This window comes from Oncorhynchus mykiss, chromosome 29 (assembly GCF_057628025.1).
Source record: "Oncorhynchus mykiss isolate SJ-2025 chromosome 29, ASM5762802v1, whole genome shotgun sequence".
NCBI classification, from domain to species: Eukaryota; Metazoa; Chordata; class Actinopteri; order Salmoniformes; family Salmonidae; genus Oncorhynchus; species Oncorhynchus mykiss.
The window spans coordinates 4,847,501-4,860,000 of NC_143050.1; the positions used below are offsets into that span (position 1 = coordinate 4,847,501).

Below are 12,500 nucleotides of genomic sequence, written 5' to 3' on the forward strand. Positions count from 1 at the left end.
GAGAGATGGTGGGGAGAGAGAGAGATGGGGGAGAGAGAGAGAGATGGGGGAGAGAGAGAGATAGGGAGAGAGAGAGAGATGCGGGAGAGAGAGAGAAGGGGAGAGAGTGAGAGATGGGGGGAGAGAGCGAGAGATGGTGGAGAGAGAGAGAGAGAGATGGGGGAGAGAGAGAGAGAAGGGGAGAGAGTGAGAGATGGGGGGGAGAGAGCGAGAGATGGTGGAGAGAGAGAGAGAGATGGGGGAGAGAGAGAGAGATGGTGGAGAGAGAGAGAGATGGTGGAGAGAGAGAGAGATGGGGGAGAGAGAGAGAGATGGTGGGGAGAGAAAGAGATGGGGTGGAGAGAGCGAAATAGGACCAAACATCGAAGTTGTGACAGAGGGTATTCCACGGGTAGTTTCAGAATAACTAGGAAACAGACCAACATAAAGGTATAGAGGACTGTTAGGAGGGAGTGGGGGTAAAGGTCAGGAACTGTTCATCGGGAGAGTAAAGAGGAGGCACATCACAAGGTTACGTACTTGTAGGAATACAAACCTTGCTCCACCTTTTAGTGAGACGACTGGAGCCTTCTACAAAGCCCTTTTATGAGAAGAGAGGCAGAGAGGAGAAAACAGTCAGTTAACCAGTAGAGACATCATCTCCATGGCGCTCATCTGTACACTGGAGCCTTCAACAAAGCCCTTTTATGAGAAGAGAGGCAGAGAGGAGAAAACATGCAGTTAACCAGTAGAGACATCCTCTCCATGGCGCTCCTCTGTACACTGGAGCCTTCTACAAAGCCCTTTTATGAGAAGAGAGGCAGAGAGGAGAAAACAGGCAGTTAACCAGTAGAGACATCATCTCCATGGCGCTCCTCTGTACACTGGAGCCTTCAACAAAGCCCTTTTATGAGAAGAGAGGCAGAGAGGAGAAAACAGGCAGTTAACCAGTAGAAACATCCTCTCCATGGCGCTCATCTGTACACTGGAGCCTTCAACAAAGCCCTTTTATGAGAAGAGAGGCAGAGAGGAGAAAACATGCAGTTAACCAGTAGAGACATCCTCTCCATGGCGCTCATCTGTACACTGGAGCCTTCTACAAAGCTTTTTTATGAGAAGAGGGGCAGAGAGGAGAAAACAGGCAGTTAACCAGTAGAGACATCCTCTCCATGGCGCTCATCTGTACACTGGAGCCTTCTAAAAAGCCCTTTTATGAGAAGAGAGGCAGAGAGGAGAAAACATGCAGTTAACCAGTAGAGACATCATCTCCATGGCGCTCCTCTGTACACTGGAGCCTTCTACAAAGCCCTTTTATGAGAAGAGAGGCAGAGAGGAGAAAACAGTCAGTTAACCAGTAGAGACATCATCTCCATGGCGCTCATCTGTACACTGGAGCCTTCAACAAAGCCCTTTTATGAGAAGAGAGGCAGAGAGGAGAAAACATGCAGTTAACCAGTAGAGACATCATCTCCATGGCGCTCCTCTGTACACTGGGGAGCAGCTGCTGCCTCCATCAATATGTTTACATGATGGTCGTTGAGGAGGAAATAACCTGAATTACCCAAACCAATGGTTGTGTAACAGAGGCACACACACACACACACACATCCCACCACACACACACACATCTCAACAATTACTCTCTATGGAACGGTCAAGCTCTGGAAGGAAGGAAAGCCTGGTTGTTATTGGCAGGGCCCCCACCCACCCACCGACCAAACAACCCCCGCGGTCTGTACTCACCCTGGCCGTGCCATCTTCCTTCAGACTGATGATGTCCAAGTCGAAGTCTCTCCTCAGCCCATCTGTCTTATTGAGGACTATATGACCTGTCAGACCATCCCACTGGGCCTGCGGAAGAGAGGAGAGAGAGGGATGAGAGAGAGAGGGATGAGAGAGAGAGGGGTGAGAGAGAGCGATAGAGGTAGAGAGAGAGAGGGATGAGAGAGAGAGGGATGAGAGAGAGCGATAGAGGTGGAGAGAGAGAGGGATGAGAGAGAGAGGGATGAGAGAGAGAGGGATGAGAGAGAGGGATGAGAGAGAGAGGGATGAGAGAGAGAGGGTTGAGAGAGAGCGATAGAGGTAGAGAGAGAGAGGGATGAGAGAGAGAGGGATGAGAGAGAGCGATAGAGGTGGAGAGAGAGGGATGAGAGAGAGGGATGAGAGAGAGAGGGGTGAGAGAGAGCGATAGAGGTAGAGGGAGAGGGATGAGAGAGAGAGGGATGAGAGAGAGCGATAGAGGTGGAGAGAGAGGGATAAGAGAGAGGGATGAGAGAGAGAGGGATGAGAGAGAGTGATAGAGGTGGAGAGAGAGAGGGATGAGAGAGAGAGGGATGAGAGAGAGCGATAGAGGTGGAGAGAGAGGGATGAGAGAGGGATGAGAGAGAGAGGGATGAGAGAGAGAGGGATGAGAGAGAGTGATAGAGGTGTAGAGAGAGAGGGATGAGAGAGAGAGTGATAGAGGTGGAGAGAAAGAGGGATGAGAGAGAGGGATGAGAGAGAGAGAGTGACAGAGATAGGGGAGAAAGAGCGAGAGATAGGAGGGGGGGGAGTTGAGAGAAAAGAGAGAACACTGTCATCCTTCTGTGCATCTGAGGAGTCTAATTGAAGCTTTGAAAGCCAACTTTCTCTCTATACAGGTGCAGGGTTGGGGGAGATGAAGTCTAATTGAAGTTTTGAAAGCCAACTTTCTCCCTGTACAGGTGCAGGGTTGGGGGAGATGAAGTCTAATTGAAGCTTTGAAAGCCAACTTTCTCTCTATACAGGTGCAGGGTTGGGGGAGATGAAGTCTAATTGAAGTTTTGAAAGCCAACTTTCTCCCTGTACAGGTGCAGGGTTGGCGGAGATGAAGTCTAATTGAAGTTTTGAAAGCCAACTTTCTCCCTGTATTTTATTTAACCTTTTAACAGGTAAGTTGACTGAGAACACATTCTCATTTACAGTAATGACCTGTGAAATAGTTATAGAGGAGAGGAGGGGGGGAGGGATGAGCCAATTGGAAGTGATGATTAGGTGGCTGTGATAGTAAATCAAATCAAAATCAAATCAAACTTTATTAGTCACGTGTGCCGATGACAACAGATGTAGTAGACCTTACCGTGAAATGCTTACTGACAAGCCCTTAACCAACAATGCAATTCATGAAATAGAGTTAAGAAATTTTTTTTTTTTTTAAACAAGAAATGTAAGTAACAATAACAAGGCTATATACAGGGTGTTACTGTAACGGTTTTCTTGAGGTGAAGGAGAGGCGAACCAAAACTCAGCGTGGTTGTTATTCATTTTTCTTTAATAAAGAAACTATACATGAATAAACTAACAAAACAACAAACGTGAGAAAACCTAAAACAGTCCTATCTGGTGCAAACACAGAGACAGGAACAATCACCCACAAACACACAGTGAAACCCAGGCTACCTAAGTATGATTCTCAATCAGAGACAACTAATGACACCTGCCTCTGATTGAGAACCATACCAGGCCGAAACATAGAAATACCCAAAACATAGAAAAACAAACATAGACTGCCCACCCCAACTCACGCCCTGACCGTACTAAATAAATACAAAACAAAGGAAATAAAGGTCAGAACGTGACAGTTACTGTGGAGGCTATATACAGGGTATTACGGTACAGAGTCAATGTGGAGGCTATATACAGGGTATTACGGTACAGAGTCAATGTGGAGGCTATATACAGGGTGTTACGGTACAGAGTCAATGTGGAGGCTATATACAGGGTGTTACGGTACTGAGTCAATGTGGAGGCTATATACAGGGTGTTACGGTACAGAGTCAATGTGGAGGCTATATACAGGGTGTTACGGTACAGAGTCAATGTGGAGGCTATATACAGGGTGTTACGGTACAGAGTCAATGTGGAGGCTATATACAGGGGGTACCGGTATAGAGTCAATGTGGAGGCTATATACAGGGGGTACCGGTACAGAGTCAATGTGGAGGCTATATACAGGGGGTACCGGTACAGAGTCAATGTGGAGGCTATATACAGGGTACCAGTACAGAGTCAATGTGGAGGCTATATACAGGGGGTACCGGTATAGAGTCAATGTGGAGGCTATATACAGGGGGTACCAGTACAGAGTCAATGTGGAGGCTATATACAGGGGGTACCTGTACAGAGTCAATGTGGAGGCTATATACAGGGGGTACCGGTACAGAGTCAATGTGGAGGCTATATACAGGGGGTCCCGGTACAGAGTCAATGTGGAGGCTATATACAGGGTGTTACGGTACAGAGTCAATGTGGAGGCTATATACAGGGGGTACCGGTACAGAGTTAATGTGGAGGCTATTTACAGGGGGTACCGGTACAGAGTTAATGTGGAGGCTATATACAGGGGGTACCGGTACAGAGTCAATGTGGAGGCTATATACAGGGGGTACCGGTACAGAGTCAATGTGGAGGCTATATACAGGGTGTTACGGTACAGAGTCAATGTGGAGGCTATATACAGGGGGTACCGGTACAGAGTCAATGTGGAGGCTATATACAGGGTGTTACGGTACAGAGTCAATGTGGAGGCTATATACAGGGTATTACGGTACAGAGTCAATGTGGAGGCTATATACAGGGGGTACCGGTACAGAGTCAATGTGGAGGCTATATACAGGGGGTACTGGTACAGAGTCAATGTGGAGGCTATATGCAGGGGGTACCGGTACAGAGTCAATGTGGAGGCTATATACAGGGTACCAGTACAGAGTCAATGTGGAGGCTATATACAGGGGGTACCGGTATAGAGTCAATGTGGAGGCTATATACAGGGGGTACCGGTACAGAGTCAATGTGGAGGCTATATACAGGGGGTACCGGTACAGAGTCAATGTGGAGGCTATATACAGGGTACCAGTACAGAGTCAATGTGGAGGCTATATACAGGGGGTACCGGTATAGAGTCAATGTGGAGGCTATATACAGGGGGTACCAGTACAGAGTCAATGTGGAGGCTATATACAGGGGGTACCTGTACAGAGTCAATGTGGAGGCTATATACAGGGGGTACCGGTACAGAGTCAATGTGGAGGCTATATACAGGTGGTACCGGTACAGAGTCAATGTGGAGGCTATATACAGGGGGTCCCGGTACAGAGTCAATATGAATGCTATATACAGGGGTTACCGGTACAGAGTCAATGTGGAGGCTATATACAGGGTACCAGTACAGAGTCAATGTGGAGGCTATATACAGGGGGTACCGGTATAGAGTCAATGTTGAGGCTATATACAGGGGGTACCAGTACAGAGTCAATGTGGAGGCTATATACAGGGTGTACCGGTACAGAGTCAATGTGGAGGCTATATACAGGATGTACCGGTACAGAGTCAATGTGGAGGCTATATACAGGGGGTACCGGTACAGAGTCAATGTGGAGGCTATATACAGGGGGTACCGGTACAGAGTCAATGTGGAGGCTATATACAGGGGGTACCGGTACAGAGTCAATGTGGAGGCTATATACAGGGGGTACCGGTACAGAGTCAATGTGGAGGCTATATACAGGGGGTACCGGTACAGAGTCAATGTGGAGGCTATATACAGGGTGTACCAGTACAGAGTCAATGTGGAGGCTATATACAGGGTATTATGGTACAGAGTCAATGTGGAGGCTATATACAGGGGGTACCGGTACAGAGTCAATGTGGAGGCTATTTACAGGGGGTACCGGTACAGAGTCAATGTGGAGGCTATATACAGGGTACCAGTACAGAGTCAATGTGGAGGCTATATACAGGGGGTACCGGTATAGAGTCAATGTGGAGGCTATATACAGGGGGTACCGGTACAGAGTCAATGTGGAGGCTATATACAGGGGGTACCGGTACAGAGTCAATGTGGAGGCTATATACAGGGGGTACCGGTATAGAGTCAATGTGGAGGCTATATACAAGGGGTACCAGTACAGAGTCAATGTGGAGGCTATATACAGGGGGTACCAGTACAGAGTCAATGTGGAGGCTATATACAGGGGGTACCGGTATAGAGTCAATGTGGAGGCTATATACAGGGGGTACCAGTACAGAGTCAATGTGGAGGCTATATACAGGGGGTACCTGTACAGAGTCAATGTGGAGGCTATATACAGGGGGTACCGGTACAGAGTCAATGTGGAGGCTATATACAGGTGGTACCGGTACAGAGTCAATGTGGAGGCTATATACAGGGGGTACCGGTACAGAGTCAATATGGATGCTATATACAGGGGGTACCGGTACAGAGTCAATGTGGAGGCTATATACAGGGTACCAGTACAGAGTCAATGTGGAGGCTATATACAGGGGGTACCGGTATAGAGTCAATGTGGAGGCTATATACAGGGGGTACCAGTACAGAGTCAATGTGGAGGCTATATACAGGGGGTACCGGTACAGAGTCAATGTGGAGGCTATATACAGGGGGTACCGGTACAGAGTCAATGTGGAGGCTATATACAGGGGGTACCGGTACAGAGTCAATGTGGAGGCTATATACAGGGGGTACCGGTACAGAGTCAATGTGGAGGCTATATACAGGGGGTACCAGTACAGAGTCAATGTGGAGGCTATATACAGGGGGTACCGGTACAGAGTCAATGTGGAGGCTATATACAGGGGGTACCGGTACAGAGTCAATGTGGAGGCTATATACAGGGGGTACCAGTACAGAGTCAATGTGGAGGCTATATACAGGGGGTACCTGTACAGAGTCAATGTGGAGGCTATATACAGGGGGTACCGGTACAGAGTCAATGTGGAGGCTATATACAGGGGGTACCGGTACAGAGTCAATGTGGAGGCTATATACAGGGGGTACCGGTACAGAGTCAATGTGGAGGCTATATACAGGGGGTACCAGTACAGAGTCAATGTGGAGGCTATATACAGGGGGTACCGGTACAGAGTCAATGTGGAGGCTATATACAGGGGGTACCGGTACAGAGTCAATGTGGAGGCTATATACAGGGGGTACCGCTACAGAGTCAATGTGGAGGCTATATACAGGGGGTACCGGTACAGAGTCAATATGGAGGCTATATACAGGGGGTAACGGTACAGAGTCAATGTGGAAGCTATATACAGGGTGTTACGGTACAGAGTCAATGTGGAAGCTATATACAGGGTGTTACGGTACAGAGTCAATGTGGAGGCTATATACAGGGTGTTACGGTACAGAGTCAATGTGGAGGCTATATACAGGGGGTACCGGTACAGAGTCAATGTGGAGGCTATATACAGGGGGCACCGGTACAGAGTCAATGTGGAGGCTATATACAGGGGGTACCGGTACAGAGTCAATGTGGAGGCTATATACAGGGAGTACCGGTACAGAGTCAATGTGGAGGCTATATACAGGGTGTTACGGTACAGAGTCAATGTGGAGGCTATATACAGGGTGTTACGGTACAGAGTCAATGTGGAGGCTATATACAGGGTGTTATGGTACAGAGTCAATGTGGAGGCTATATACAGGGGGTACTGGTACAGAGTCAATGTGGAGGCTATATACAGGGTGTTACGGTACAGAGTCAATGTGGAGGCTATATACAGGGGGTACCGGTACAGAGTCAATGTGGAGGCTATATACAGGGGGTACCGGTACAGAGTCAATGTGGAGGCTATATACAGGGGGTACCGGTACAGAGTCAATGTGGAGGCTATATACAGGGGGTACCGGCACAGAGTCAATGTGGAGGCCAAATCTTGTCAGTCTCCTAAGGGGAGGGTGGGTGGGCTGTCGTGTCCTCTTCACGACTGTCTTGGTGTGTTTGGACCATGATAGTTTGTTTTGTGATGTGGACACCAAGGAACTTGAAACTCTCGACCCGCTCCACTTCAATCCCATCGATGTTAATGGGGGCCTGTTCGGCCCTCCTTTTCCTATAATCCACGACCAGCTCCTTTGTCTTACATTGAGAGAGAGGTTGTTGTACTGGTACCACACTGCCAGGTCTCTGACCTCCTCCCTATAGGCTGTCTCGTCGTGGTCGGTGATCAGGCCTACCACTGTTGTGTCGTAAGCAAACTTAATGATGGTGTTGGAGTCGTGCTTGGCCACGCAGTTGTGGGTGAACAGGGAATACAGGAGGGGACTAAGCACACACCCCTGAGGGGCCCCTGTGTTGATGATCAGCGTGGCAGATGTGTTGTTGCCTACCCTTACTACTTGGGTGTGGCCAGGATCCAGTTGCAGAGGGAGGTGTTCAGTCCCAGGGTCCTTAGCTTAGTGATGAGCTTTGAGGGCACTACGGTGTTGAACGCTGAGCTGTGGTCAATGAACAGGTGTTATTTTTGTCCAGGTGGGAAAGGGAACTGTGGAGTGCGATAGAGATTGCATCATCTGTGGATCTGTTTGTGCGGTATGCAAATTGGAGTGGGTCTAGGGTTTCTGGGATAATGGTATTGATGTGAGCCATGATCAGCCTTTTCAAAGCACTTCATGACTACTGACGTGAGTGCTACGGGGCGGTAGTCATTTAGGCAGGTTGCCTTCCCATTCTTTGGCACAGGGATGATACTATGGTGGTCTGTTTAAAACATGTTGGTATTACAGACTGCCAGGGAGAGGTTGAAAATGTCAGTGAAGACACTTGCCAGTTGGTCAGCACATGCTTTGAGTACAAGTCCTGGTAATCCGTCTGGCCCCGTGGCTTTCTGAATGTTTATAATGCTCTTGCTCACATCGGAGAGCGTTGATCACATAGTCGCAGTGGCGTGCCGTGGGCCTGAGGCCTGAGGCCTGGGCCTTCAGTGAGGTCCTACACAGTCCCACCCGAATTAATCCACCTCTTATTACCATCATTATGATGCCATCGCTCTAGACACAATATACATTAAGACAGAAATGCAGTATAACCAGGCGTCACCCAAAAACATGACACAATCAATGAGTCTTTTAAATATTTCCCTATTTTTCTTTACCTTTTCATTGTGCGGCTCCGTTGCCCTGAGCGCTTGTTCGTTGAGCTGTAGATCCACTCGGGTGTCCCCAAACGTTTTCAAAAGCACCATTGCTTGTAGCCCAGCCGTACTTTGGTGTCTCGTTACTGCCTTGGTTAGACAACTCAACTTTGCAAAGCCAGTGTGGCTCCAAACACCAAATCCATCACTTGCAAATAATATGCATTCCCAGCAGTACAGTTTGCAGTGCTTCTCGGAGCCTGTGAGCCATTGATAGCGCTCGTAGTTGGAACTTTTAAAGTGGCGAACGAACCCCTTTCCCGTCTGTGACAGGCTTTGTAGCGTCGGCGTCGGGCGACCTCTCCTTGCAATGTCTAACTTTTCTTGAAAAGTTTGTCTTGAGAATGGCGTTATAATTATATCCTCGACCAAATCGATATCTTCTCCTCCTTCCGCCATTGTGGGTTGAAAAAACAGCTTAGTAGTACGCAAATTAATTAGTTTATCAAATTCAGTTTCCTAGTTCTGAAGTTCTGCATAGACCTGCCTCTCAATATTGGTAATCCAATCAAAAGACGTGCACGCACTACGCCTGCTAGCTGGCTCCTCCTCTTCTAGCTGTGTAACACTGGAGTCAGCCAGCAGGCGTACAATAGCCAACTCTAAAGCTGATTGGTTGACACTAAATTTTCATTTCCATTCACTTCAAGCTACAAGAGCCCGCACTGTTGATTCTGAAGGCCTGAGGGGCAGATTTTAGACCCCTGGCAACTTATGATGGCTGAATATGATTGGATAAAATATCTAACATAAAGACCAGCCCTCCAAATCTCAACGTGGGGCTGGAAGCAGTGCAACCAAGAGGAAAGCTGCTATGAAATGAAGAGTATAACTCTGGGGAATAATTTAATACATATTTGTGGGAAAATATATATATTTTTAAATTATATTATGATGACGTTTAGGCCAGCAGAGAAGGCCCACCACTGCATAGTCGTCCGGAACAGCTGGTGCTCTCATGCATGCTTCATTGTTGCTTGCATTGAAGTGAGCATAATACCACCCGGGTCCTGTTTCAGTAGTAATGAAATCAGACCTTCATGTCAGACTTGATTGTGTGTTTGAGGATAATTTTCTTGCTGCATGACCCACCTATGCTTCTCAGCTTCAGCTCACAGACAGATGGCCTGACATCCTCCTGTAGAATTCTCTGATACAGAGCAGAATTCATGGTTCCTTCTATTAAGGCAAGTCATCCAGGTCCTGAGGCAGCAAAGCATCTCCAAACCATCACACTACCACCACCGTTGGTATGAGGTTCTTACTGTAAAAATGTTTTTTTTTTGTAGTTTTGGAACCGTCTACAATCATCTCTTCAGTCTTGATGATCATCCAATGAGTCAACTTTTTTTTGGGGACGACTTTGGTCCCATTATGTCTGGCGAAAACCTAACAGTTTTCTCACAGCCATTAAAACTCCATAGCTGCTGCTTGAAAAGATACCTATACAATGTCTGATTCGTTATCGTTAACCAATCACTGCCCTTCATCGTGAGGCTTTAAAAAAAAAAAAGAAGGGAAAAGCTCCCTGGTCTTTGAAGTTGAATCTGTGTTTGAAATTTAAATGATTGAACTGGATCTTACAGATGTATGTATGGAGGACAGGGAAAGTAATTCAAAAATCATTAATTCACTCAGTGAGTGAGTCCGTGTGTGTGTTACTACATGATTCCATATGTGCTATTTTACAGTTTTGATGTCTTCACTTTTATTCTACAATGTAGGAAAGATAAAGAAAAACCCTTGAATGAGTTTTGACTGGTTCTGTATACTGAGGGTATCCAGGGACGACCAGGGGATATTTTTTGAGAGAGACAGAGAGACAGAGAGACAGAGAAACAGAGAGACAGAGACAGAGACACAGAGAGACAGAGACACAGAGAGACAGAGACAGAGACACAGAGAGACAGAGAGACAGACAGACAGAGACACAGAGAGACAGAGACACATAGAGACAGAGACACAGAGAGACAGAGAGACAGACAGACAGACATGAGCTCCCGAGCGGCACAGCGGTCTAAGGCACTGCATTTCAGTGCTAGAGATGGCACTACAGACCCTGGTTTGATTCCAGGCTGTATCACAACCGGCCGTTATTGTGAGTCCCATAGGGCGGCGCACAATTGTCCCAGTGTCGTCAGGGTTTGGCTGGGGGAGGCCGTCACTGTAACTTAAATAAATAAAAAATAAAAAAAGAGAGGCTTTTGGAGGGCTGGACACATACTATCCCCACCCCCTCTATCCACTCTTTCCTCCGCTCTCTCCGTTCCAGGCAAATCATCACAAGTGGATTTAAGACTTAAAAGATCAGAGCGCTCCTCGTGCATCATTTCTCATTTCTGTTAGTATGCAGGCAGGCGGGAAATATATATATATATATATATATATATTTATTTTTTTAAACGCTTAAATCCATATTTCTTGGGAGGTTGAGATGGTAAACTGTTGAGATGGGAGAAGAAACGTAGAATAAAGTAGTTCCTCTTCGCTCTGTCTCAGGCACTTCAGAACGTAGCCTTTAGAGGTGTTTCTGAAAAGTGGTATTTTTCAAATTAACACATCAAAAAGAAAAGCTTGACAGCTCTACAAAATAGAAATGTGATTTATATTTAGGATTCAGGTACTCTCATCTTTGAATAAGCTCACGAAGGGACAGGGTTTGTATCTCTGTTGTAATGAATGATTCTTCTATGAATGTTCATGACACACCTAAAGCCTGCTTCGCACCAATGGGCTAACTGTATGCAATATGGGTTATGAGGTTGGGTAAATATTGGACAGAACACACGCTAAGTTCTTTTGACAGAACCAAATTGGGTTGCGTGTATAACATGGGATTAATTTAACCATCAGTTCGGTTAATTTAACCATCATGCTGGGTTAACCAACAGGTTTGTTGAATATAGAAGACCCGTATGTAGCTTCCACCATGGAAAAGTGGTCTCTGGAGAGGCTTCAGGCTCCACCTAAACAGGAGAGTGGATTAATGGATGTCTTTTCTGTAGATGTTATAACCACTGTATTATCAAAGGTTTTATCTAAGTGAGTTTCAGAGATTGTTAGAATATGAATGTCATCTGTTACTAGCAAATTATTGATTTCAGGAACCTTTTTTCTTAAGCTACATATTTTAAAGTAGGGTTAGGGTTATTTTGCACTTTTTTGGGATGTTTGATTGTTTTCATTACTTTACTGGGAAGCTTAGCAGAAGTAGACATGCTCATGTTATTTATGTTAGTGCAGGGTGAGCTGCACACAGTGGACTTCCTACTCAGTGCTAACAGTATAACTCTGGTTCATAGGCACATCATTACTGCACACAACAGCTGTAGGATCAGCAGAGGCATTCAAGGCAGTAAGAGGGACATAAATTAGGTTACTTACATTGTCTTCCAACGCCCCTGGGATAATGTACATTTGCTTCAGCATTATGACAGCTCAGCAACAAAACGGTAGGGATTAACTGAGCTGGGCTTGGATCATTGATAAGTCATTGTCTCAACGCAGCCTTATAATGCTGTGAAAGGATCCAGGAACCCAAATGATTTGGGTGGTGGAGGGGC

General features: G+C 46.6%; 1 protein-coding gene across 6 annotated transcripts in view; it reads right to left on the reverse strand.

The window, feature by feature from the left end:
* grik1a (glutamate ionotropic receptor kainate type subunit 1a) overlaps nucleotides 1-12,500 on the reverse strand; it is an 87,916-nt gene that overhangs the window by 39,010 nt on the left and 36,406 nt on the right. For 3 of the 6 annotated variants that reach the window (XR_016493172.1, XM_090226354.1, XM_090226353.1), the window contains exons 9-10: nucleotides 1,723-1,830; nucleotides 536-580 (exon numbers count right to left, since the gene is read on the reverse strand). Coding sequence is in view for 4 of the 6 variants with exons in the window: in XM_090226354.1 (XP_090082480.1) it covers nucleotides 536-580; nucleotides 1,723-1,830 (153 nt within the window). In the remaining 2 variants the exon portion in view is untranslated. The remainder of the gene's footprint in view (nucleotides 1-535; nucleotides 581-1,722; nucleotides 1,831-12,500) is intronic. The other 3 variants (XR_016493173.1, XM_036967582.2, XM_090226355.1) reach the window with 1 other exon arrangement.